We start from the raw sequence: 27,420 nt of genomic DNA, 5'->3' as shown, positions 1-27,420 counted from the left end.
CTTTAAGCAAATTATTAAACAGCATGTATGCAACTACTTGGATTAACATGGAGTAATTAACCAGAGCAAGCAGGAGTTTGTAACAAACAAGTTATGCGAGACTAATCTAATTTCCTTGGATGACAGTATCACCAACTGGGTAGATCAGGGAAATGCGGTGGATATACTTTACCTTGACCTAAATAAAGCATTTGACAAAGTATTTCATACTATACCTTTTGAAAAAATGAGCAAATGTGGGATTGACAAGGCAACTGTTAGGTGAATTCACAACTGGCTGAGTGATCATACTCAAAGAGTGGTCATAAATGGCCGCACATCCAAGTGGAAGAATGTATCAAGTGGTGTACCACAAGGCTCTGTCCTGGGACCAGTGTTCAATATTTTTATAAATGATCTGGAGGAGGGAATTGATGGGAATCTGATCAAATTTGCCGATGACCCAAATCTAGGAGGGATAGCTAACACTAAGGAACAGAGAGTATTCAAAAAAATCTAGAAAAGCTTGCACAGTGGGTGGCCACTAACATTGTATTTAAAAAGGAGAAATGCAAAGTCCTACATCTGGGCAAAAAATGAAGGAAGCACATACAGAATGGGAGGAATTGGGCTGGGCAGCAGCACATGTGAAAAAGACTTGGGTATACTAATAGATCATAGACTGAACGTGAGTTAATAATGTGCATGCAGCATCCAAACACAATTCTGGGATGTATTAGGAGAAGTATAGAATCTGGATCATGTGAGGTTATTATCCCCCTCTACTCTTCCTAAGTGAGACCTCATCTGGAATATTGTGGCCAGTTCTGAGCACCTCACTTTAAAAAGACAAGAAACTGGAGCAAGTTCAGAAAGGCGTTACCAAGATGGTGAGCGGTCTGCAAATCATGTCCTTTGAAGAACGGGTAAAGAATCTGGGAATGTTTAGATTGTAAAAAATAAGGCTGAGAGGAGACTTAAAGGGGTTGTCTCGCGGCAGCAAGTGGGGTTATACACTTCTGTATGGCCATATTAATGCACTTTGTAATGTACATCGTGCATTAAATATGAGCCATACAGAAGTTATTCACTTACCTGCTCCGTTGCTGGCGTCCCCGTCGCCATGGATCCGTCTAATTCTGATGTCTTCTTGCTTTTTTTAGACACGCTTGCGCTGTGCGGTCTTCTCCCCTTCAGCTCGGTCCAGGCACGAGCGGCGTTCTGGCTCCTCCCCCTTCTACGCATCATCACGTAGCTCCGCCCCGTCACGTGTGCCGATTCCAGCCAATCAGGAGGCTGGAATCGGCAATGGACCGCACAGAGCCCACGGTGCACCATGGGAGAAGACCCGCAGTGCATCGTGGGTGAAGATCCCGGCGGCCATCTTGGTGAAGGAAGAAGTAAGAAGAAGGAAGACGTCGCAGAGCGGGGATTCGGGTAAGTAATAAATTTTTTTTATTTTTTTTTAACACATCCCTTGGGGTTGTCTTGCGCCGAACGGGGGGGGCCTATGGGAAAAAAAAAAACGTTTCGGCGCGAGACAACCCCTTTAATAGCTGTCTACCAATATCTGAAGGGCTGTCACAGTACAGAGGGATCAGCCCTATTTTCATTTGCACAAGGAAAGACTAGAACCAAAAGTATGAAACTGAAAGGGAGGAGACACAAATTAGACATTAAAAAAAGCTTTCTGAAAGTGAGGGATGATCAATGAGTGGAACAGGTTACCACAGGAGGTGGTGATTTTTTCTTCAATGGAAGTCTTCAAACAAAGGCTGGACAAATATCTGTCTGGGATGATTTAGTGAATCCTGCACTGAGCAGGGGGTTGGACCCGATGACCCTGGAGGACCCTTCCAACTCTACCATTCTATGATTCTATGAATTCTGTAAAAACAAAACAAAAAAGTAGTCGTTTTCTGATCATGTTACTTCTCCAAAACAGGCGTTGTTATAATCATTATGACCTGTAGACTAAAAGGTAATATATTTTTTATACCACATGGTGAAATAGCTTTTTTCTATTGCCCCCAGCAAAAAAAAATTCTAAAAATGTTTTTTACTATGTTATATCTACCTAAAAAAACCTATAAAAACTAGAACTTGTCCTGTAAAATACAAAGTGTCATACAGCTAGGCTGATGAAAAAATACAGATATTTGTGCCAAATATATTTACTTGAGAAAGTAATTCAAAATCTACAATTTAAAAAAGTGACTTTCTTAGGAGGGTTTTTCCAATTTTCACTTAAATGTTGGGGGTGGGGGGGGGGATATAGGTTAAGAAAAAATAGTTTAGAAAATCTCAAATCATAGGTTTATTTTCCTGATCTCATAGGCAATGGTCCCCCTAGGCAGGAGCACAGGTTCCCCACAGCTGATCTCATAGGCAATGGTCCCCATAGGCAGGAGCAGAAGTTCCCCACAGGTTCCTCACAATGTCAGTAATTGTATCAGGGCCAATTAGTCTGAACAGTATTTAGGGTCACAACTGAAGGATCTGATATTCGCTGTAATGTAATGGAGAGCCCAGCAGTAATCAGAGAGACATCAGCTATAGATGAGAGGTAATGGGCTCTAAAAAACACACCAGACATTCATTTTGGAGGATGGGGCTTATTGAGCAGAAGGAATGAGGTTCATTCACAGCCATCTCTTTATCAGCCCTGCACACAAATATACATTGTATGAAGCAGGGTTACAGATAACACTGCCCAAAAAATTTTTTTAGATGTCTGCAAATTATGGGGAAGTCTGGTCTGAAATACAGTTAGGGCTCATGACCAACAGGCATATGCGTAAAACGCTGCAGGGTTCCCCACAGTGTTTTACCCATTATGTAACCATACACTTTTCTGGTAGAGAGCTGGCATTGACTGTATATGTCTGTGTGGGCACTGCTCATGCCCTCATAGCACATGTACACACGTAGTGGGACTTTTTTTTTTAATTCCTCGCTCTGTTTCAGAAATGTATCGGACTCATGCTGCGTGGTACACAGAAATAGAGCATTCTGCAATTTGCTTTTTCCTGCATATCGATACACAGAGTCTACATGCTGGTGTGCATGGGTCAATGAAAGTCCATTGACTTTCATTGATTCACTGCGTATCATGCGACCATGCAATGTACATGTAATGTGCAGTGAAATCACGGTCCTAGACATGAACCCTTAGACCTTGATTTTGGAGGATGTGGCTGTAGATAGGCAATAAAGTGATTGTCCAACATTTGACACTTTATTTTTAGGTTCAAATTCTGCGCTAATTACTTAAAGAGGTATTCTCATCTCTGGAATCCTATGTGTTCAAAATCACAAAACAATGCACTGACTCCTAAGATGTCCATTTCCATAATGCTCCGTTCTCCAGATACTGTAGCTATTGATTCTCTGTCCTCTGGTTATTTACTGCTCATTTCCTGATAACAGACCACCTTTTCTATGGCAAGAAATAGCTGATCACAACATTAGATGATGGCCGGGCTGAAAGCTAGTGCATATACTCCTGAGACCCTGGCCACCAAATTTAGGGCAAAGGAAGAACACAATCAAAAAGGGCACTGCCTGGGATTTTCTATCATTTTCAAAAAATGGTGTTCAGACTCACTTGGCGCCAGATAGTGGGTCCCAGTATCCAGAAACCACCCTCTGGCACCCGAAGTCCAAGTGAGCTTTGATTTTATAATCCCTAAGTGGTATCTGTAGATCTGGAGAGCAGAACATGAACTCATCCCAACAACTCTACCAGAGCAGTGGGTATGCAAAGTAAACAAAAATAGTGCACAAAAAGGCACAAAAAAAGAAAAGTTCTTCCCATGTTGTATTTTGTTATTTAATAAAAAAGCTATTCATGTACCTATATAGTATTGTCTATCTGCCTCCCTATAATAAACAAAGAGATGGAATGTAGCAACAAGGGCAGTAGGTGCTTTTTCTGTGAGAGAATATTCTCTGCTCTATGAAGTAAGGAGAGTGGGTTTCCTACCACTCCCAGATTGGCCTACAGGGGGCGCCAAAGAACTTTTCTTTTTTGTGTCTTTTTGTGCACTATTTTTGACTTGATTTAGGGCAAAAACACATGGGCATATGTTCAACTACGCTCGCTGCTACGGAGAATAGTTGCGTATGAAGGGGGTTATCTTTGTGTTTTTTGGGGGGCCTTTAGAACCCTGCCATAGTGCTCGAGTTTGAAAAAAACTGCAGGAAGATAGGTCCTGCCTTATCTTTCCTGCATGTAGCAGTAACTATGTGTGAGAAAGATAAGGCAAGTCCTATCTTTTCTCTCCCATACTATTAATGTCAAGAATACCGCTAATGAAAATGAAACTATTGAAATCATTGGTTTTGTTTTGTCCCTTTGTGCAGCTGTCTATAGACCCGTACAGACCATTCTATGTAATACACTCCTATATACCCCTCCCCTCCCCCTATAAAGGCCGTATCACAGCTTTTACCCCTGTGGTGTTAAAACTCCAGGCTCAGGGATTTCTCTTTTTAAATGGGGCTTTCTTAGCTGCCACCTCAGCTTTCTCATGCTCATTCCTGAATTGCCGTTGGTTCTTCAGTTGCTTCTCTACAGGTCTTTGCGTGGAGTTTGTCTCTTCTTACCCTGTTTTCCTACTTTCTACAACTTCTTGCACATGGTTTACAGTCTCTAATTCACTTTTTAATCCCTTCAGCTTTTCCAGAAAAACCTGACTGTTGTCTCCTTCAGAAATTTGCACTCGTATTGATCTCAGATTCCATTGTTCCTTTTGCAGTTAGTGAATCTGTCGTTGGGTCACCTCTTGCTCATGAATTGCTTCCTGTGCTGTCTTGAAGTCCAGTATGTCTTTTAAGACCTTTGCTTTGCCTTCTCAATTATCAGGTTTTCCTTGAGCTCCATTATCTAAGACTCCAATTCACAATTTTTTTTTTGCTAAGTGCATTTTCAACTCTGAAACTTGAGGGTGCATTTAGACGACCGTATATCGTCCGGGTATTCACGCTGGCCATTATACGGCGTCTCTCTCTGCAGGACGAGGACGCTGGAACAGCCAGGAGCAGTTCTCTGAGCTCCCGCCCCCTCTCTGCCTCCTCTCCACCCCGCTCTGCCCCTCTGCACTATTTCCAATGATGAAAGGTGGGACAGGGGTGGAGCTAATTCCCATAACGTAGCCCCACCCCCGTCCCACCTCCTCTCATTGCAAATAGTGTTGAGGGGCAGAGAGAGGGAGAGGAGGCAGAGAGGGGGCGGGAGCTCAGAGCACTGCTCTCGGCTCTTCCAGCCTCCTCCATCTGCAGAGAGAGATGCCGTATATCGTCCAGCGTGAATACCCGGCCAATATACGGTCGTCTGAATGCACCCTTACTATGTAAACCTGTAGTTTGATTCCGTGCATCTGCAGAAGCTCTTTCTAACTTGCAACATGTCATCTCTTATTTGTATTTTATTACAGTCCTGTTCACACTGTGAAGCCTACGCTTCCAGACATAATCTGCGACCAGCTTCATCTCTGGCTACATTTCTGAGATCTTGTATCTCCTTGTGGGATTTTGAAAGATATCCCTTGTATTTCTTTTTCTCACTTCTCAATTCTTCCAAGCCTTGCTCACACTGAACGGTTTGCTCCTCCAGCAACAACCTGTAATCATCTTCAACTTTAGCTAATCTTCTAAGGTGCTCATTCTCCTTTAAGACAATCGCATTTTCTGTTTTCACCTAAGCAGCATCTTAGAGAGCAACCCATCTTTCTCTCTGGAGTATTTCTGCCTCCTCTATCAGTAACCCTTGCCTCACCATAGCTTTCAGGTTAGCACTCATTGTGGCAAGTTCCTCCTGAACTTTAAGCAAATGTTCACCATCTGTCTAACTTTGGACGTCTGCACTGACTACACCTTCTGTTTTACTAGAAGCAGTCTTCCTTTTCTTTTTCTTATTCCTTGCATTTTAACTTCTTGTCGCCCCAACTGACGTTTGGTTGCAGCTAGCAACTATTTTAGCTTCACTGGAATCTCCAGCGCTAACCCCTCTCTCTGGGATGCCTTCACTTGAGGCTTATTTGGGCTAAATCCCACATGGGCAGTAGCTGAACTCCCTGTAACAGCCTGTTCAGACTCTTCCTTCATTTGGGAAACATTTCTATAAATTTTAGGCATATCATATACAGAAAACATGTTGATGACATTTATGTGATTGCACTCTTCATTAAATGTCCATTCAAATTGTGCAGCTTGCAATGTGCCATCCTGCACAGAAACCCAGCAGGGCTCTTTTAGGTGGTCTCCCTCCACCATTGCTATCTTGGCTGCAACATGGACAAAACAAAAAAAAACAGTCCACCAGCTTGGTTTATTGTAGTACTCTATCTGGACCTTTTTGCCCCAAAGGCAACTACCCTTTCAGTCTCTTGGACCTTTAAACGCCAATTTCAAACTTTTGTTTTCCCTCAGCAACCCCACTTTCGGCCTCCTGGCCCTTTAAATGCAGCTTTGTAGCAATGCTCACAGCAGATATACAATGTACATCCTCAGTCTTCTGTGTTTGCCTTTTTTTTGCCTGCACATCTTCCACCATATGTGGCAAGTTGGGCTCACTCACATATAGGATTGCCATCTTTCCATCCAGAATTGGAAACACTTACGCATAAAAGCTCAAAGACCTGGATTTGTTGAAACACTATGGTGCCTGCCAGAATTTATTTCATGTACAGCACAATGCCATAACATATACCAAAGTTCTTTTTCTGTACCCCTACCAGGATATGAGTCTAGGGTCATCCTCCCTGTCAAACTCAGGGCTTCCATTACGGGGTAAGAGTCTAGGGTTGTCATTCCTGTCAGACTCGAGGCCTCCACTAGTCCACACTGGATCTCGGGCTTGTAGGCCTTTGAGCTCTGCTGCACTTAAAACTTCCCCCTGAGCATGGCAGGAACTGACCCTTTAATATCACTTCCTGCCTGCACACGCACAGGTGTTTTATCTCACTTCTAGTACAAGAATGCCTGTATATAGCCCTCTACAGGTCATTGTGTACTACACTCCTACAGTATAACAATACATTCTTCTTTACTTCCATATACTGCAAATAGTACAATACACTGTTGTGCACTTCTATATACAATATGTATAACAATACACCCTTGAGGTCTTAAGATACTAATTAAAGAAACACAAAAAGAATTACAAGATAAAGAAATTAGGTTGGTTTCTAAAGGCCCATTTACATTGGACGAGTGTCAGGCAAAAATAAAAGAACTTCAAGTAAAAGGAAACCAATGCGGCTCGACAAGACGGTAAGAGAGGCAATAAATGAAAAAAAGAAAGCGTTCAAACTACTAAAGCAAGAAGGCAGCGAAGAAGCGCTAAAATCGTACAGGGAAAGAAACAAAATATGCAAAGAAAAGATCAAAATTGCTAAGGTAGAGGCAGAAAGACTGATCACCAAAGAGAGCAAAAACAACCTGAAACTATAGTTCAACTATATTAACAGCAAAAGGATTTGCACTGCCCCTTTAACAAATAATGCAGGATAAATCATTGAAGATGATGGAGGGAAGGCAAACCTATTAAATAGTTTCTTTTCAAGCGTATTCACAAACGAAAAGGAAATGCCACATGAGATGCAGGGGAATAAAATGAACCCCTCACAAAATATCTCATACCTAACGCAGGAGGAGGTGCGGAACCAATTAAAGAAGGTTAAAATTGATAAATTGCCAGGCCCAGATAGAATACACCCAAGGGTACTAAGGGAACTAAGTGATGTGATAGCTAGGCTGCTATATCTAATATTTGTGGATACTATCAAGACCGGGTTTGTACCATTGGATTGGCGCATTGCGAACGTGGTTCCAATTTGCAAAAAGGAGTCCAAAAGTGAGCCTGGTAACTACAGGCCGGTAAGTCTCACGTCAGTAACTGGAAAAATATTCGAGGGGTTTCTGAGAGACGCCATCAAAGAATACCTCTGGGAGAACAACGGAATAACTCCTCACCAGCATGGGTTCATGAAGAGGTCGATCATGTCAGACCAATCTGATCAGCTTCTACGATGAAGTAAGCTCTAGGCTGGACCTGGGAGAGTCTATTGATCTCGTATATCTGGACTTCTCTAAAGCATTTGACACCGTGCCGCATAATAGACTGATATATAAAATGAGACAGCTCGGATTGGGTGAAAACGTGTGTATCTGGGTAAAGAATTGGCTCAGAAAAAGAAAGCAGAGGGTGGTAATGAATGGTTCATACTCTGATTGGGTCCCCGTTGCAGGTGGGGTGCCACATGGTTCAGTATTGGGCCCCATTCTGTTCAATATATTTATCAGCGACTTGAGAGAGGGGCTGCAAAGTAAAATATTAACATTTGCAGATGACACAAAATTATACAATATAATCAATGCAACAGAGGACAAAGTAAGGCTACAAACGGACCGAGATAAGCTAGGGGCGTGGGCAGAAAAAATGGCAAATAAAGTTTAATGTTAATAAATGTAACGGTTCTGCACATGGGCAGGAGAAACGGATGTCACCAATATACACTAGATGGGGGACTCTAAGGGAAAAGTGATATGGAAAAAGACCTGGTAGTACTAGTGGATTGTAGATTAAACTGGAGTAACCAATGCCGGTCAGCTGCTGCAAAAGCTAATAGAGTCTTGGGGTGCATTAAAAGAGGTATAGGGGCGAAGGACGAGAACATTATCCTCCCACTATATAAGGCACTTGTCAGGCCCCACATGGAATAGTTCTGGTCACCGGTGCTCAGGAAAGATGTCACAGTGCTGGAGGGGTTCAAAGAAGGGCAACTAAACTAATACATAAAATGAAGGGACTGGAATACCCAGAGAGGCTATCCAAAGTGGGATTATTTACCCCGGAAAAAAGACGGCTAAGGGGCGATCAAATAACCATGTATAAATACATGAGGGGACAATACAAGGATCTCTCCCATGATCTGTTTATACTCAGGACTGCGACAGTAACGAGAGGGCATCTGTTACATCTAGAAGAAAGCAGGTTTCATCGCCCAGACAGAAAAGGGTTCTTTACTGTAAGAGCCGTGAGACTGTGGAACTCTCTGCCTGAGGACGTGGTGATGGCAAAATCCATAGAGGAGTTTAAAAAGAGACTTGATGTCTTTCTAGAGGGGAAGGATATTACAGGATATAAATATTAGGTTAATTGTTAATCTGGGTATACAGGCAGGTAGGAACTATTAGGGGTTGATCCACGGATTAGTCTGATTGCCATTAGGGAGTCGGGAAGGAATTTTTCCCCCAAAAGGGCTAATTGGCTCCTGCCTCTTGGATTTTTTTGCCTTCCTCTGGATCAACAACGTAGTAAACAGGATAAACAGGCAGGACTAGATGGACATTGTCTTCATTCGGCCTTACATACTATGTTACTATCTTACTCGTCCCTGTATCCCTGCGCTCCTGCATGGGAGCTAGCACCGCTGGCTTGCACATGGCGCAGCCAGCAGGGGGGCGAAGCAGTGCAGGAGATTTCTCTCCTTTCGCTCCCCCGCCCCACTCCATTGAGATACACAGGCGCCGTTCGCTATTGAATGGCGGCTGTCTAAACTGCACGATCAGCGATGATCGTCATGGCTCATCTTTTGTGCTGCTAAAAGATGAGCAATGTTTAAACAGCCGCCATTCACTATCAAACGACGCCTGTGTATCTCAATGGAGGGGGCGGGGGAGCGAGAGGAGAGAAATCTCCTGCACTGTCCCGACCCCCTGCTGGCTGCACTGTGTGCGATCCAGCTGTGCTAGGAGCACGGGAGCGCGGAGATACAGGGGCGAGTGTCGGGCATCCTTTGCCCAACACTCGTCAAATGTAAATGGGCCTTAAGGGTCAATAGAACATGCTTCTATTGGGGTAAATATCTTTTTTTTTTTTCTCATGATGGTTTTGTTACATGAGGCCAAATATGCACAGTAAAGTTGTCTTTAGCTCCTACTCACCTAACCTTCCATCTTGTTTTTCCCATGACAGATGCCCATTTTTGTGGAATGGAACTAGTCAACCAATCTTCTTCAGGCAGATTTATTCTCCTCGGTTTGTCCTCTGATCCTTACTTGAAGGTTTTTGGCTTTATTGCATTCTTGGTGATGTATTTTATCACATTGTTAGCAAACCTTTTACTGATGATTGCAGTGAAGATTAATCCAAAGCTCAAGACTCCCATGTACTTCTTTCTTACTAATCTTTCCATTATTGACATTTGCTTCTCTACTACCGTGGTCCCTAAAATCCTGCAGAACACATTATCCAAGGACAGGAGCATCTCTCTACCAGATTGTGCTGTCCAAATGTATTGCCATTTGGCCTTTGGGGCTACAGAGTGTCTCATACTTGCCGCCATGGCTTATGATAGATTTGTTGCTATCTGTAAACCTCTGCACTACAACACCATCATGAGCAAGAAGACGTGTATCTGTATGGCCGCTGCATCATGGACAGCAAGCTTCACCAACTCCACAATACAAGTGATCTACACCTTCCAGATGTCCTTCTGCCGTTCCCACCATGTCAACCACTTCTTTTGTGAGATGCCTCCATTCTTCCAAATATCCTGCAGTGATACTTGGCTACACGAGGTATCAATGTACATTACAGCTGGAATTATAGTCAGTTTATCTTTTTTCTTCATTCTGATTTCATATATCCATATTGTGTCCACCGTACTGAAGATTAGCTCTTCGGATGGAAGGCATAAAGCTCTTTCCACATGTGCCTCCCATATGATTGTGGTGACTCTCTACTATGGGACCATTATGATTCTATATTTACGTCCACGTTCACATTCTTCTCCAGACATAGACAAGTCTATCTCCGTCCTCTACTCTGCTGTGACACCGATGCTAAACCCCATCATCTACAGTGTCAGAAATAAGGATGTCAAAGGAACCATTAAAAGAAATCCAATGAAGCAATCACCTCAATAATGATCAAAGTACACTAAATGGTCACATTATTAAGGATCCCATCTAGTAGTGTGTTGGAACTCCTTTGGCCATTAGAATTACAGAAATTCATTATGAAATCCAGTCACAGGTGTCAGAGGGCCCAATGTGTGCAGGAAAACATTCCCCGCACCAGTGGTGGCCTTCAGTTAGATGTTACTCTGTATGGAATTTTTTATGACCCCCACCTATTCCCCATTGTAAGAAAAAAATGTTATATGTTATATATACTTCACTGATAGGTTGTCTGTCTGTAAGCCACTCAAAATATTATAGCACCACCTTTGTATCCCCAAAAAGTACTAGTGTCCCAAAAGATACTGCAACCTGCTTTGTGTGCAAAAAGGTAATAGTGCCACCTTTGTGCCACCATAATGTAATAGTGTCCCCTTTGTGCCCCTGTAAGTTAATATTGTCCAATTTTTGCCTTTACAATACAATAGTGCCCCTTTGTGCTCTTATAAGGTAAAAGTGCACCAAAAATCCCTCCTCAGTGCAGAGTTTAGGATTACTTGTTTAATTTACTCACTCCTTTCACGTAACAGCATCTGGTAGAGCTACTGTACATGAATCAGTCTCCTCCCCTCTGTTGTTTAAAAGTCCTAAAAAGGAGAAGACAGAGTCAGGAGGCGAATAATTCATGGAGCTCCACAAGAACTTATAGCATGGAAGAAAGCTGTGGATCGGACTGCTTCTATTGACTTCAATGGAAGCCATCCGTGCGGAATCCGCACTGAAATGGAGTATGCTGCGATTTTTTTATCTGGACCAAAAGGTCAGCAAATCAAATCTGTATGCTTTATTTCATTTGCGGACGCCCATGTTTCCGTATGGGTGGATTAATTTGCTGATTGTCTATGCAGGTGCCCCTCGCAGATTCCACAAGTCAACCCAGCGCATGGATATTGGGCCTAAATCCACCAGTGCCTCCCTAGCAAGCTGCTGGCTTGTGCCTAGTTCACAGGTAGCTAACACTGCCCATGTATAAGAAAGAAAAAAGTGGTGCTCCATAGTGCAGGAGATCCCTGGTGAACATATAGATGGTATGTAGAAACAGAGAGATGTGCACTTACCGGGACAGGTTGTGCTATTAGGTACAGCACTGCAAGAAGCATAAAGCAGCTGCAGCCATTCATAGGGCAGATCGGTGTAGGAACCTTCTGAAGTCGGAGATGAAAGCAGGAATAAAGTCAGGGGTCATTAGCCTGATGATCAGACACCTTCATCCAGCCAATTGCAGACAAATAGACAAGCAGGAATTTGAAAGGTAAAAAGCGTAAGACATTGGATGATGCCATGGGGTCATAAAGATCATCCAGACTCATCAGGTCCATGATGATGTTAGCGCAAAATTCGCTATTATAGATATACCATGTGTTCCAAATTAAATAATATGTGTACAGGCCTGGAGAGCCTTCAAAGACCACACGGACTACATCATGTGTTCCCAAAAGAGTCTGTCTTTATTCTGCGCGCGTTGAAACTTAAATAAGTTTCCACCCAGGAAGTATACAGTTACATTATTTAGCGTGCTGATTGGTTGTCCTCAGAGGGAGGTATTTGTGAGGTAGCTTGTGAGGTCATCCATCTGGGAGGAACTTCAGTGAGCATGCTCAGTTCATTCTTGAATTTAGCTCCATGAGAGAAACATCCTGTATCTCCTCTGTTTGCCAAGGACAGAGACATTCCTAAAAAGGTTTGGCCAGTTAGAACTGGTTTAACCAGTATTTGGGACAATAGGCACTGCTCCTTAAATTCTTGTGGAGGTGGTGGGGGGGTGATCTTCACTTCCTCTAGAAGTTCAGACCATTATAGACAAAATACAGTATATTCACAGTTGATAACAGAAAATACATACAAAATGGTGAACCTATAGGATATCTCCCACAATTCCCTCCTTTGTTGTGCGTATTTTCATTCTCCTGGATGTTTTTATTCTTCCTTTTTGTGTTCTCGGGCCTTTCCCTACCGCCTACAGGGGACCCTAGCTGTCACCTTCCTTATCCCTGCCTACTGCTGGGTGATATCCAGGATAAGGAAAATACCTCACAACACGTTACAGTTTCCCAACGGTATTCTAGGTAGATGGCTCCTGAAAGATTGATCTTTATTTCACGTTTTCTGCATAAGCCACCTTGTTCATAGTTTAAATGACATACAACATGTTGAATGTGACTGGCTTTCCAAGGTGTGATTTCAGGTTATATTGTTTGTTACAGGTTAACATTGGCCTGATTACACAATATGGCTGAAACATTGGTACACTTACTGCTACCTTATTGTATCTGTTGACATTTTTTTTTTTTTTTGTTCTTAAACAGCGACATTTTCACACTATGCCAGATTATCACAAGAAAATTCTTTAAATATGAGTTTATCACAATTTTCCTTTTAAAACAAACTAGTATATTACTCTCTGCGTAATCCTGTTCACAGCGCCATTTATGTATTGCTGCAAGGAGCAAGACTTAGTTCATATTACGCTTTAAAGAGAGTAAGACACTATAAAAGGTTTAACAATAAGAATTTATTAAAACCAAATGATAATTGAGCATAGTGGTGACTAATTGTCCTACGTTTGTCAACTATTGGGTCTATACACAAAGGATAATGTCTATATACAAATGATAATAGCTATATACAAAACATAACGGTTGCAGATGTCACATCACAAAGTATAAAGATAGCAAGTTACATTATTACCTAAAAGGTTACAGGTCACATATTACCATCACCAAAAGTTCCCTATATTTTCTAGAGGTTCAGCAGATGACATACTCATCTACTACTCAAAGCTTCTCATCCTTCCATCAAAGATTCCAAGAGCTTCTCCTCCTAGATTCCAAAAGCTTCTACTTCTTAGTTTCCAAAAGCTACTCCTCCTCCTAACTCTCTCCTGTCCTTTATACTAGTATAACTTGCTGAGTCATAGGCCATATTCTCCAAGCTTTGTAAACCAAGATGTTATCAGTCTGAGACCCCCCACCATCTGAAGGAGCCAGTTTCATTGATCAAAGGTTCAGAATCAGCAACTCAATTCCCTAGACAATGATGATGGTATCACAGGATTAACAAGACAACAGATTCATGGCCATACAATGTATATGGACAGAGTTCAAACAAACCTATACAAATGGAACTGTAGTTAAAGCCGTTAGCATTGTTCTGTCACATTTCACAGTTACATCAAAGCTTCCTACACCAAACAGGTTTGAAGGCCACATGAATGTTCATAGCTATTCGTATGTAAGATACAAAATGGAGGATAGAGGACAAAATGGAGGGCTACAAATATTTCATCAAGATACATAAAATTAGCATACAATTTAGGGTTGGAATATGTACTTTGACATATCATGGTTTGATCTTCAAGTTCTATTAATCAACTTCTGAAATATATTACATAAACAACCAAATATCTGTTCCCTATATTTTCATTTGCTAGCAACATAAAACCAATCTTATCAAATCTGGGCTCGAGAAAATAATGAAAAATAATAAAAAAATTAAAAAAAAAACGTTAGATGTTGAATACAAATGTCTCTTCCTGTAAAATTGTTCTTCTTCTCTTGATCTTCTTTAGATCCTAAACCTATAGGATCTCCGATGCAGGGAAGCAGGGGGATTATTGTGCCCTCACTGCTTTCCCTGGTTAGCCAAAGAACAGACCCTAAGTAGGAATCTGTCCCCGCCCATTACATTGGTATCAAACAATCTTCTCCATTCTCCATATCCAGAAGTATCCACAGCTGACTATAGAGCCCCTTTATTCCAATGTAGCAGCTGCCTCTGTACAGCATTTTGTTGCCCAAGGTCTTCAGGGAGGAGCTGTGATGCTTTTCCCTCCTTTGACGTCATCTGCTGGCGGTTATTGTGCAGAGTATGAGGATCACCCCAGTGGCAATTTAGCAGCAGTCGGGCACACTTGTCAGTTCTTCAGGCTCAGTTGAATAGTCATAGCGTATGGACAGATGCAGCAGGTACTTGGAGAAGATGAAATTTCAAATCACAATTGAAAAAGTCCAAAAGTCCTGGTGGAAATAACTCAGTTCATAAATTTTCTCAGTCCCAAATAAATTTGATGCAGAATAAATCAGTCCATGGCAAATCAAACAAAACAAATTCACAATCTGGGGTCTTGTGTGCTTTTCTTCACCCCTTCATAAAAATAGATAAAACAAAAATCTGTAGGTCAAATTTATCAATAAAACAATCTCTGCTCAGAGGGACCTGATGAGTTTTCTGCTGTAGCAAATGAATATTCCTAATCTATCTTCAGTAAAGCACAAATAACTTCTGTATACTGTATACATAAACTAATCAATTAATTATTACTATTTAAACAAATATAATATCAAACATTGCAAATCAATCAAGTTTTCAATAGAATAATCTTAGATTTATCAATATCATCATCAGTGCAGTTACTTATTTTTCACGTTATCAAACACTGCGAACCAAGTTAAGCAAATTTTATAACGCAACATTCCTAGATTTGTCATAATCCTCTTCATCAGTAGTTATGTATTTACCACATCCCTTATGAGGAAGAAGAGAAATGACAGCCCAATGACCGCAGGGGTCCTACATATAACAAGAGATTATGGGCCACATCTGTCTCCTCCCTTGATTATCTTTATTCAATGTCTGACATGAACCCAAATTAGCTTTTCTTGAAGTTTCACTGAGACCGTAGTGGTTAACAGCACTTGAAAGGATTCTTTGCATTTTGATCTGGAAACACGAAGAATACACATTTATGAGTGACAGATGATATAACTCCTGATGTTAGGCACTCACATGGGAGGTAAGGCCCTCCTTTTTGGCCTGGAATAAGCGTAGGCCTATTACAGCAGCATTACCAAACAAAACCTTCATAGGGACTCAACTTAGTCTTATATTCAGGCGTGGTTCTAACCAAGTAGATGACTAATAAAATGTTTACCTTTATTATTTATTATGACTTCTGGTGTATCCAAATATTCAAAATTACTTTCATAAAACATATTCTTAGGTCATATTTTAAGCGTGTTAAAATTATTTTTATTTCTCAAGCCACGCCTCCAAATAACATGAAAAGAGGTCTATGCAAACCAACAACTCTAAACACCTACCTGTGGTAGCTGTATGCTATCATCCTGCAGTCACTGATACAGATAGTCTGGCTCGCACCGAGAAGGTACCTTGACCAATTGGCCTGGATTGTAACGGGCGCATATTATGCATCCCTGTACAAACCCTATTGCAGCAGTGTTGAACCCTGGGGTAAGCCAAGCAGAAGACACCATACCACACATTACCTCCTTGGATGAATGGGTTAGCTCAGGGATCAGATGTGACATCATGGAGTACAGCGTGCAGGGGAGGCACAGGCATTTACCTTTCTGCCAGACCCCAGTAGCATTCCGTTCGCTTTTCCACTCCTCCTTTTTCTTCTTTTGAGGCCTGTTCCTGTAATTCAAGCAACAGAGAAATATCTACACCTATTTCAGGTGCAAGCAGGTTACCAGCCGTTACCTCATTCTATGGAAGTCAGGCTGCTGCGGTGCCTGCTCTCTGGTTCTTTCCAGCCTCAGTGGTTGTCTCTGTGGCATAAGCCTGGACTCTGATGATAAGTCACCTGTGCGGAAAGAGCTAAAACCTTGTAGAACAAAAGACACTGCTTCTGCGTTCTGGATTGGCTTACTCGAGGACCCCATGAAACTTCCACTGTGCCCCATAAGATGTGAAATCGTGTACGATTCCCAATGTGTACCTTAAGTCGGTGCAGACACAAACAGCCTTACCTGCAGCCAGCTTACATATTTCAGTGAGCGCCATCACCTCTATTTCCTGAGTAACTGAGTCTCTCAGGAGGGAAAGAGTGGTTTTTGTATAATTACCTCTTTCTGTCGGTTACCACTGCATAGCCTGTTTTACTTGTCCATTTCACCGATATTTGGAATCATCTATGGGTAAAACTCAAGATTTACATTAATCATGGCAGTTACAACATTATTGTTAGGACATCCAGTTTTCTGTTTTCATTAATCTTCCGACAATCATTATCATGTGCCTGCTATTTAATGTCATGGTCTGCACCTGCTGCCCCTCCTCTCAACCTTCTGAATTCAGTAAAAGACATGAAACGGCATTTGGAACTATACCCCACTGGATTGGAATATGTGAGGGTGCTAGCAGGGCAGTCTCATACATAGATAGTCTGGAAGCTGAAAGATGTTTATTTTGCACTCTATACAGTATTTTATTACCCCTTGAGGGAGCATCACGTTAAGGGGCCCCACACCATCTCCGGTACCTGCACTAAAACATACTGCAAACAGGAGAGGAAATATTGTTATTACAATCTGCAACCATGACAACTGCACCAATGATGGTTAACTACTGGTTTACTAAGGGACTAGTATCCCTGATACCATTTGGGATATACTCAAATTCTGTCATTCAAAATTTTCTTATTTTTCAAATGTAACTATCTTCATGTTAAATACTGTTGTTAATTGAAAATGAGATACACTCTAAAATAGAACTTTTGTTATTAATTTGACTAAAGTACTTATCAGGTGTTTCAAGTACACAATTATCTCATTTTAGTATCTTAATTGAATAATATTCAAATTAACACGACTCAATATTTTTAAATTCTCCACATACTCAAAGAACCTATATATATATATATAAATATACTGTGGTAATCCTGGGCTATTATCTCACACAACTACCCTCAGAAATAAATTAGATGCCCCTCCTTTGGCCACCTACATTTGTTCAAGTGAGAGACTTAACATGGAGTCTAAGAGTGACCTTCCCTCTATACATTACCACAATATACATATATATACCAACATCCACTTAAAATGGAGACATGCTTCTCTCCTAGGCTGGTCTGTGTGGAGGGTGGAGCAAGACCTCTTCCTATTGTTCTTCCCTCCCATCTCCTTACATCACCTAGCTCCACCCCCTGTGGTCTGGCTCAGCGTTTGGTCTTTCTTGCCTCATTTCATTTCTAGCCTCCGAACAGTATATACCATATAACACAATCTAACTCTCATACGGGCCCTTCATTTATACACACAAATTCACACTCACTGGGGTTTTAACTCACTCGTATACAGACTGATATGTATCTCATATGAAGTAGAAACTGGGATTGTATTTACTGTTCATAGAACTTCCCATATTGAACAAAGTATATAGTTATAAGAAAAACTCTTATGTACCGCGGTTTTTACATATTTTGTTCAGAATAGGCTATCCAATGACAAACATAATACAACTTATGCCCATTTCCACCCACATACTTATATTCACCACTCCAGATAGCAGCCATTATCACCGTTCATTGTTAAACCTTCTACCTTTCCTTAACTCATTGACTTGCTTTTTCCTTCACCCATTTTTGTGTGTCCAGTTATGTTTACAAACATCATCTCACCGAATTTGCTTGCGAGTCATATTTACGATTTTTCCCACAACTCACAACACAGGTCTGGCTTATCTTTTAATAAGCACTTACAATTTCACCCCTGCCCATCTTGTTGTAATTGGAAAAATCCTTAATTAATTGAGATTCTCTACTCCAGCACCTCATGGCACAGATCTGCACTTTTGGCACCACATTGTGGAACCTCAACAGTCCGTTTGGCCTGCCATAATCGGAGCAGAATCTCTGGCTAGCCCACATCTTTACTCCAAGCCCAAATTCCCTTGAGTTGATGTATGCAGACATGGCAAATGCAAGCATGCCATGTGCACCCCTCCCCCCACATAACAAAGGGAGACCTCTTCAGCCACATGTTGCACAATGGAAACTCTGACCGCATGGACACTCTACTGTTTTTAACCCTTGAGCTAACTTTGCTTATATCAACTTTCCTTTTTGCTTTTCTTTTAACAAGTTATACTGCACTTTCTTTGTTCCTTATTAACCTGCACAGTCTGTTCACACCATTTACTTCTACAGAGAATATATAAACCCCCATAGCTCACACCTTCTTTCACTCAGGACATTTTCTTTACAGACAACATAAAAACAACACAGTATATCTATTTCATAGTTCTTTAGATACAGACTTATCATATTTCAACTCACCCGGCCTGGGGCGGATCATAGCAGAGAGGGAGAGATGGGACAGGTACAAGAATAACTTATTACCTTGTTTGAGCTCATTATCTGTCCGTCTCTGCTTCGAAGTCCCCTTGTGTCCGGATAACGATGAAATATCTTCATATCTCTGTATCTTCATTATCCCAGCGGTGCCTCCAAATTTGTTAGCGCAAAATTCGCTATCTCGATATACTGTGCGTTTCCAAATTAAGATAATATGTGTACAGGCCTGGAGAGCCTTTCAAAGACCACACGGCCTACATCATGTGTTCCCAAAAAGAGTCTGTCTTTATTCTGCGCGCGTTGAAACTTAAATAAGTTTCCACCCAGGAAGTATACAGTTACAATTATTTAGCGTGCTGATTGGTTCTTCTAAGAGGGAGGTATTTGTGAGGTAGCTTGTGGTGTCATCCATCTGGGAGGAACTTCAGTGAGCACGCTCAGTTCATTCTTGAATATGTCCTCGTGAGAAGAACATCCTGTGTTTCTCCTCTCTGCTGTCCAAGAACACCTAAAAAGGTTTGGCCAGTTAGAACTGGTTTTACCAGTTCTTGGGACAATAGGCACTGCTCCTTAAATTCTTGTGGAAGGGGGGGGGGTGATGTTTCTTCCCTTAGAGGTTTAAACCATTATTGACAAAATACAGTATATTCACAGTTGACAAAAATACAGAAAATACATATAGGATATCTCCCACAACTGCGTAGAAGACCGGGTGTTCGCTACATTGCTGGACACGTTTTCTGCTAACCACAACAGGACCTGCTCGCACTGTTCTGTTTGTAATAAAGGTCTATCATGCAGACCAGTAAATTGTGATATGAAGCTGGGGAGCCCAGAAACTTGCCTCTCTCCTAATCCCGCAGCAGCCGGCTGTAATTCACAACGCCCAGGAACTCGGCCTGTGCCCACACCCTCACTTGGACACCCGCGTCTGCGTCCTCGACCCTTACCCCTACTCCTCAGCATGGCGCTCACTACTGTGGGTAGGGGATAGGGCTGGCATGTCACAGCAGGAAGTGGTAATGCCTTCCTTGCATGTCTATTGGCTAGAAAATGGCGCTAAACATGCAGGGAAGGAAATGCAATTGACTCAAGTACCGCATTGTGTTCGTCTCGAGTAACAAGCATCTCGAGTACCCTAATGCTCGAACGAGCATCAAGCTCGGACGAGTGTGCTCGCTCATCTCTAATCATAATTAGAGATGAGCGAGCACCAAAATGCTCGGGTGCTCGTTACTCGGAACGAAATTCCCGCGATGCTCGAGGGTTCGTTTCGAGTAACGAACCCCATTGAAGTCAATGGGCGACCCGAGCATTTTTGTATTTCGCCGATGCTCGCTAAGGTTTTCATGTGTGAAAATCTGGGCAATTCTACAAAGTGATGGGAACGACACAGTGATGGATAGGGCAGGCGAGGGGCTACATGTTGGGCTGCATCTCAAGTTCCCAGGTCCCACTATTAAGCCACAATAGCGGCAAGAGTGCCCCCCCCCCCGCACTGTCAGCGTAAAGATCGTTCTCCTCTGCCATAGCTGTAACAGCTGTAGCAGAGAAGAACGATGTTTGCCCATTGAATTCAATGGAGCGGCAATACAGCCGCTCCATTGAAAGCAATGGGCTGCCGGCGTGCGCGGGGTGAATTGTCGGGAAGGGGTTAAATATATAACCCCTTCCCTGCAATTCATCCAGAAATGTGTTACAATTAAAATATATACCGGCATATAAGGCGACGGGGCGTATAAGACGACCCCCCAACTGTCACCTTATACGCCGGCAATACAGTGGAGCAAAGAATAAAAAGCATTACTTACTTCTTCAGGCGATCTGCGGCGCTCCTGCAGGCTGTCGCTCCCTCCTGGTGTTTGCAGGCTCTTGCTCCCTCCTGGTTCCCGGCAGACTATTGCTTTCTCTACGAAAGGCTTGAAATCCCCGCCTCCAGAACCACAGCCAATCACAGCCATTCAATGACATCATTGTCATTGGTTGTGATTGGCTGAAGGCACATGTGTTTCTGGAGGCAGGGATTTAAAGCCTTTCGTAGAGAAAGCAATAGTCTGCCGTGGACCAGGAGGGAGCGACATCCTGCAGCAGCGCCGCAGAACGTCAGAAGAAGTAAGTAATGCTTTTTATTCTTTGCTCCGCTATATTACCGGCGTATAAGGTGACAGTTGGGGGGTCGTCTTATACGCCCCGTCGCCTTATACGCCGGTATATATTTTTATTTTTACACATTTCTGGATGAATTGCAGGGAAGGGGTTATATATTTAACCCCTTCCCGACAATTCACCCCGCGCACGCCGGCAGCCCATTGCTTTCAGTGGAACCTGCTGTATTGCCGGCTCCATTGAATTCAATGGGCAAACATCGTTCTTCTCTGCCACAGCTGTTACAGCTGTGGCAGAGAAGAAGGATTTGTCTTCTATATGTTCTCAATGGGGTCGGCGCTGCTGCCGCCGGCCCCATTGAGCGCATATACAGAAGATTTATGGCCTTTAGAAGGACCGTTGGGGTTCTTGAAGCCTATAATAACTCCTAACACTCTCCCTATAGCAGCTCCAACACGATAACACTTTCCCTGAACTAATGTCAGAATGCATCCGTAGCGAGCCGCGGGAGGTGCAGATTTCAATACTCGGGTGACACCTGATCTCGCCAGCCACTCACTGCAGGGGGGTGGTATAGGGCTTGAACGTCGCAGGGGGAAGTTGTAATGCCTTCCCTGTCTTTCTATTGGCCAGAAAACCGCGCTAACGTCTCAGAGATACAAGTGAAAGTAACCCGAACACCGCGTGGTACTCGTTAAGAGTAACGAGCATCCCGAACACCCTAATATTCGTCCGAGCTTGTACGTTCGCTCATCTCTAATCATAATCATTCCATCAATGGTCAATTTTAGTAATAGTCCCAAAATCATTGTACATGGTGGTATCTTTAATTTTGTCTTTTCTTAGAACTTCTGAGAATAAGGTAGCTGGACATGTAATACAAGTTGCTCTCTATAGATGCTTGAAAAGCAGAGTAAGTCTAAAGTAATCTGAAGAGCTAATTGTCTCTGAGCCATGAAAAGGATTTTTAGCCAACAAGGATCACCTTTTATTTGAAAGTTTGCTATTCTGTCTGTTTGTATGACTTAACTAAGCTGAATTAGATAAGCTACCTCCTAAAGGTGACTACCCACTACAGTTTTTTTTCACTGCGAAATTCGCAGCGTTTTTTTTTCTGCAGGGGTCTATGGGACTTGTAATGTTAAAATCGCGATCGCGCAAAATTGCAATTTACCACGAAATCGTGATTTTGCGCGATCACAATTTTAACATTACAAGTCCCATAGACCCCTAGTGGAAATAAAATACTGCGATTTTCGCAGTGAAAAAAAACTGTAGTGGGTAGTCAGCCTAATAGATAGCATTTCAGAGACATTGCACCATCTGCCATTTGCATACCATTCTTCCATACTACATATATTGGGCTTGAAATATATTGTCTGTCACCTTGATAACTATAGAACCTATAGCTCTATACTTAAATTACAGAGTGTTGTAAAATTAACAATAATATTTAATGGATAATGGTGATCAAGGAAAGTAAAAAAAAAACGTTTCAAAAGTTAAAGTTCCATCACCCCTCACCGATTATCCTCCACTTACCTTCCCCAGCTTCTGCGCATATGCCCACTAGCAAAAGAAGCCAAGGAGGGCCCAGGAAATTTAAAATCTCCTTGCTCCCAGCTACCAAAGGGTCAAAATACTGCAGGGTCAAAATACTTATGACACCCTCAGTGAATGCATTAAGGGTTATATTTTTTTAATGGGGTCATTTGTGGGGATATCTATCATTCTGACACCAATGTTTAATCTGCACGTTTCCTAAATGGTTAAAAAAATCTAAAGTTTCTCAAATGTGCTTCCAGAATAAAGTAAATAGAAGGAAATATGTATCTCATCAAAAATTTGTATAGTATGTTCGCACATATTTGACATATTGCAGTTGAAAATGTGAAAAACATTACAATTTATTCAAATGTTTTCCAATTTTGATGCTTTTATTAAATATAGACAAATTCTGTCAGCCTATTATTATGACCTAAAAGAAGTGCAATATGTGGTGAAATAACAGTCAGAATTACTTAGATATGCAAAATCTTTACAGAGTTGTTCTATGTTAAAGTGACACATGTCAGATTTCCAAAGTGTGGCCTGGTCATTAAGGTGCAAACAGGCTTGGTCACTTAATGGTTAATAAAGATGTTTATGCTCTTTGGGAGGGTTTTTTATTCTAGTGAAAATGAGAATAAACTCTATTAAAGAGACAATACTTTACATATCAACTGCAATGCTAAGTATACATTTCTGCTACAATTCAAAATATGCTTGCTCATCTCTCAGCATCTCTTGCCAATATATACGTCTCCTGTACATCTTCCTGGCAGCAGTAAGACACATGACAATCAGTGTCTTCATACTGTGACATAACCACTACATATATCATCATACTTCATGGTTATAGACCCCAACCTCAAATGTTTCAGAGAAGCAGCATCCTTATCCACAGAACGCAATACATGACATAGACATTATGTTACGATCGTGTGGGCAAACTAAGCACGGGGCCCACACAATCGTACCCAAAGAGGAATGGATGCACGCGAGAACACAGGTTGCACACGAGTTTCAAGCAACTGACCCTGTACTACAATAGAGGATGGCATGGCCTTACTTAAGCAGGGAATTCACAATAAAGGGCGGCCAAGCGGTCTTCGGATCTGGGCCCTAGCTGCTCCTAGGAGCCATGCACCAGAACAGGATACACACAATGCCACATGACAGGGACAGAACAACAGGAGACACAGAGCTAGAACACACAGCATACAGCAGCCAAAATACATACACTAATAGCAGATGATAGGCTGGATATAAATACCAGGTATTAGTTGACATTTTGTGCAAAACATGGAAGCTAGAGGGCCAACTTCACAGCTCCTGCTTATACCGCTAGTCCATACACTAACCAGGATTCCAGCAGAACCGGATACAGTTCACACAGCAAGCTGCACAGGACAGGACACAGATCACAGGTCATACTGCAAGCTAACACAAAACTGACACAAAATAAACGTACAAACAGACATAAACCAGCGCACACTTCACACAGATGAAACTCACAGCAAGTCTATGTGTCCTCATACAGTGGGGATAGACAGTCAGCCACCGAGCTGACATAGGGAGCAGTGTGAGGGATCCACCAACTGACACACAGAGAGAGACATAAGACGTTTGGATGCCGCACCTGTAAAGGGGGAAGGAAAGGGGCGCTGCAGACTAGGACTACAGGTGTCAAAACCATCTTTGGGAAGCAGAGAGACACAACAGACCTACTTGCAAACACAGATCTGAGTGGGAAAATAACAGATACATCCAAACAGTACAAGACCAGCTTCAGACTGACAAGAGCTGGGTTTATATGTGCTGAAGGCTAAACAGGATTGGCTGATGGAGAATACCACACCGAGCTAGCTCAATTAACCCTCAACCTCCTGTGGAGCTGTGCTACTAGGAAACTTAACACTACAGATTCCAGCAGCACATGTAACACATTACTAATATCCAGAGGTCGCCACATTAGAAAACTGGTGGCTCACAATACTGGTTGCCCTCCTGTTGAACTCAGAGCCACTCTGCTGTTGGTCTGGAAACTGCTGCTGCCAAATCATAATCCCAAGCTATTTGTGATGACTTTCAGGGGTGGGTTGGGACTGCTGCTACTCTGCTTCCTCTGCCCTGTGTTACACCGCTGACTGCAGTGATGTAGCTACCTTTCTATTATTAAAAGGTGCCTGTAGCATCAAAATCCTCTTCGCATGTGGGTAGGTCCTAGCCCTGTTCCTTTCTGTATGGTGGGGACAGGGTCTCCACGCCACTGACACACTAGTCCTGCCAGCACTGTATCCACAACAAGGTGCCATGCTCTTCCTTTCAAGTCCCTATTCCCTGCCGCTGATCTTTGACAACAGGGCGGGGCTAAGCATATTTATTATTTTTTGAGACACAGAAAAGTTTGTGGGTGGTAACAAGACACAATTATCTCTCCTCTGCACTTGGCCCACCAAAGTGTTGAAACTAACCTGCATGTGAGCGTCTTTGGCTATTAGTTGCCTTCCCTTCAACAATCTCACTGATGGCACTAATACAATACCCGAGATAGATCTAAAGCTGGTGAGGATCGTAGGTCTCTGTGGGCTAGGCAAATGGGTAATATCCAATCTACATAGGAAGTTATCTGACTGCTCGTGTACTGCCTGCTTATGTAAAATTTCCACCTCTTGTTATTGTTGGTAATTTCTTTTTTATTGGAATCTATCTTCCAGTGTTAATACCCACTCAGCTGGTAGTCCAGTAGTCTGATGACAACATTAAAAAGTATCTCCTTCATCAAAGGGCATGTGATTGAAATGACTGACAGGAATGGTCAACTTGAAGCTCAATGAAATTGGGGAAAAGAGATTTCACACTGTTCAACTTTCCTGTTTTTCATATGTAAACATCATATTAAGATTTTTGTAAACATAACCTTGATTGGAGAACATTTTTAAATAGATTCTTCTTTATGGTTCCTTTGACATCCTTATTTCTGACACTGTAGATAATGGGGTTTAGCATGGGTGTCACAGCAGAGTAGAGGATGGAAATAGTGTTGTCTATGTCAGGAGAGGATTGGGAATGTGGACGTAAATATAAAAGCATAATGGTCCCATAGTAGAGAGTCACCACAATGATGTGGGAGGCACATGTAGAGAGAGCTTTATACCTTCCATCAGAAGAATTGATCTTCAGGATAGTAGGCAGAATATGCATGTATGAAATCAGAGTTAAGAAAAACGATAAACTAGCAAAGGATCCCGCTGAAATATACATTGCTACCTCGTGAAGCCAAGTATCACTGCAAGATATTTGTAAGAAGGCAGGTACCTCACAAAAGAAGTGGTTGACATGGTGGGAATGGCAGAAAGACATCTGGAAGGTGTAGATCACATGTATCATGGAGTTGATGAAGCTTGCTATCCATGATGCAGCGGCCATAGAGATACACATCTTCTTGCTCATGATGATGTTGTAGTGCATAGGTTTACAGATGGCAACAAATCTATCATAGGCCATGATGGCAAGAATGAGACATTCTATAGCCCCAAATGCCAAATGAAAGTGCATCTGGATAGCACATTCCAGTAAGGAGACGCTAGTGTCCTTAAATAATGTGTTCTTCAGGATTTTAGGGACCACAGTGGTAGAGAGGCCAATATCAACGATAGAGAGATTACTAAGAAAGAAGTACATAGGAGTTTGGAGCTTTGGATTAATCCTCACCATAATGATCAGAAGAAGATTTGCTATCAAAGTTATCAAAAACATCCCCAAGAATGCAAGGAAGCCAAGAACCTCCAAGTAAGGAACAAATGACAAACCAAGGAGAAAAAATCGGTTTGAAGAGGATTGGTTGAACATCTCTATAACAAATAAAGAAGAACCTCACATGGACAAGAATTGGAAATGGAAGCTTTATTTATTGACTACAAGCTTGAGTTATGGGTAATGAATTTGAGCATCATGTAGTCATATCATAATCTTTCCATCAGTGGTCATCTTTAAGAATAGTTACAAAAACATTGTTCATGGTGGCATCCTACATTTCCTTGTAGATCTCCACTTCTGAGGATAATGTAGTTTGACAAGTGATATGATTCTCTATAGATGCTAGAAATCTAAAGTAGAAGCCAGTTGTCTCTGAGCCATGAAAAAACAATGTTAACATTTACCAGTGAACAGGGAATATCCTTTATTTTCTCTTTTATGTATGACATAAATATATAGATTTATAGGGAAGCTGTTTTCTAATACATGGCACTCCAGAGACATTGTACTATCTCCAATTTGCATACCATTCTTCTTTTCTACATACATTGGGCTTGAACTATTTCGGCTGTCATGTTGATACCTATAGAACCTATAGCCCTGAACTTAAAAAGCAGGGAGTGTTGTAAAATAAACAATAACGCACATTTACCTCTTAAAATAGCCACGTGTCAGAACTTGAATCTGCGATTTATTGTGTTTGAGGCAATGTCCCTGCTAATTGAGCTATTCAGCATACTCTACAGCTCCCCTAAATCCTAGTACCTTGTTCCTCATCCCTTGTGCATGTATGCCAGACTTCATTACTCTGTCCCGACAGATTTGGTAGCTGAGAATCAGGAGATATCACTGGGGACTGCGGTGACCAGTCCCCAGGCCCGTGATCGCCGTTATCCAATGGATAATGCCGATCATGGAAATGTGAAAAAAAGTTTAAAAAAATGAAAGTTTCAGCTCCCCTCATAGGTCAG

At 42.0% G+C, this 27,420-nt stretch overlaps 3 protein-coding genes across 3 annotated transcripts in view; 1 reads left to right on the top strand and 2 right to left on the bottom strand.

Annotated features, from left to right (window-relative positions):
• Positions 1-27,420, bottom strand: part of LOC136571913 (SLAM family member 5-like) — a 520,182-nt gene that overhangs the window by 29,135 nt on the left and 463,627 nt on the right. The window lies entirely within an intron of this gene.
• On the top strand, positions 9,979-10,914 carry LOC136631707 (olfactory receptor 5M11-like). The gene has a single exon (XM_066605994.1). It carries the CDS (start codon positions 9,979-9,981, stop codon positions 10,912-10,914), a length of 936 nt encoding a protein of 311 aa, XP_066462091.1.
• LOC136631706 (olfactory receptor 5AR1-like) lies at positions 21,452-26,998 on the bottom strand (the record flags this gene model as incomplete). Its single annotated transcript, XM_066605992.1, has 3 exons — positions 26,854-26,998; positions 25,639-26,544; positions 21,452-21,468 (listed from the first exon to the last, which is right to left on the bottom strand). Coding segments are annotated over exons 1-3 (1,068 nt in total), but the record flags the coding sequence as incomplete, so codon positions are not given.

Source organism: Eleutherodactylus coqui, chromosome 6, assembly GCF_035609145.1.
Source record: "Eleutherodactylus coqui strain aEleCoq1 chromosome 6, aEleCoq1.hap1, whole genome shotgun sequence".
Lineage (NCBI taxonomy): Eukaryota > Metazoa > Chordata > Amphibia > Anura > Eleutherodactylidae > Eleutherodactylus > Eleutherodactylus coqui.
The sequence above is the reverse complement of the archived record's forward strand: the minus strand, read 5'-3'. Positions and strand labels throughout refer to the sequence as shown.

Coding starts and splice junctions, on each gene's coding strand:
- LOC136631707 (XM_066605994.1), top strand. CDS start 9,979: ATGGAACTAGTCAACCAATCTTCTTCAGGCAGATTTATTCTCCTCGGT.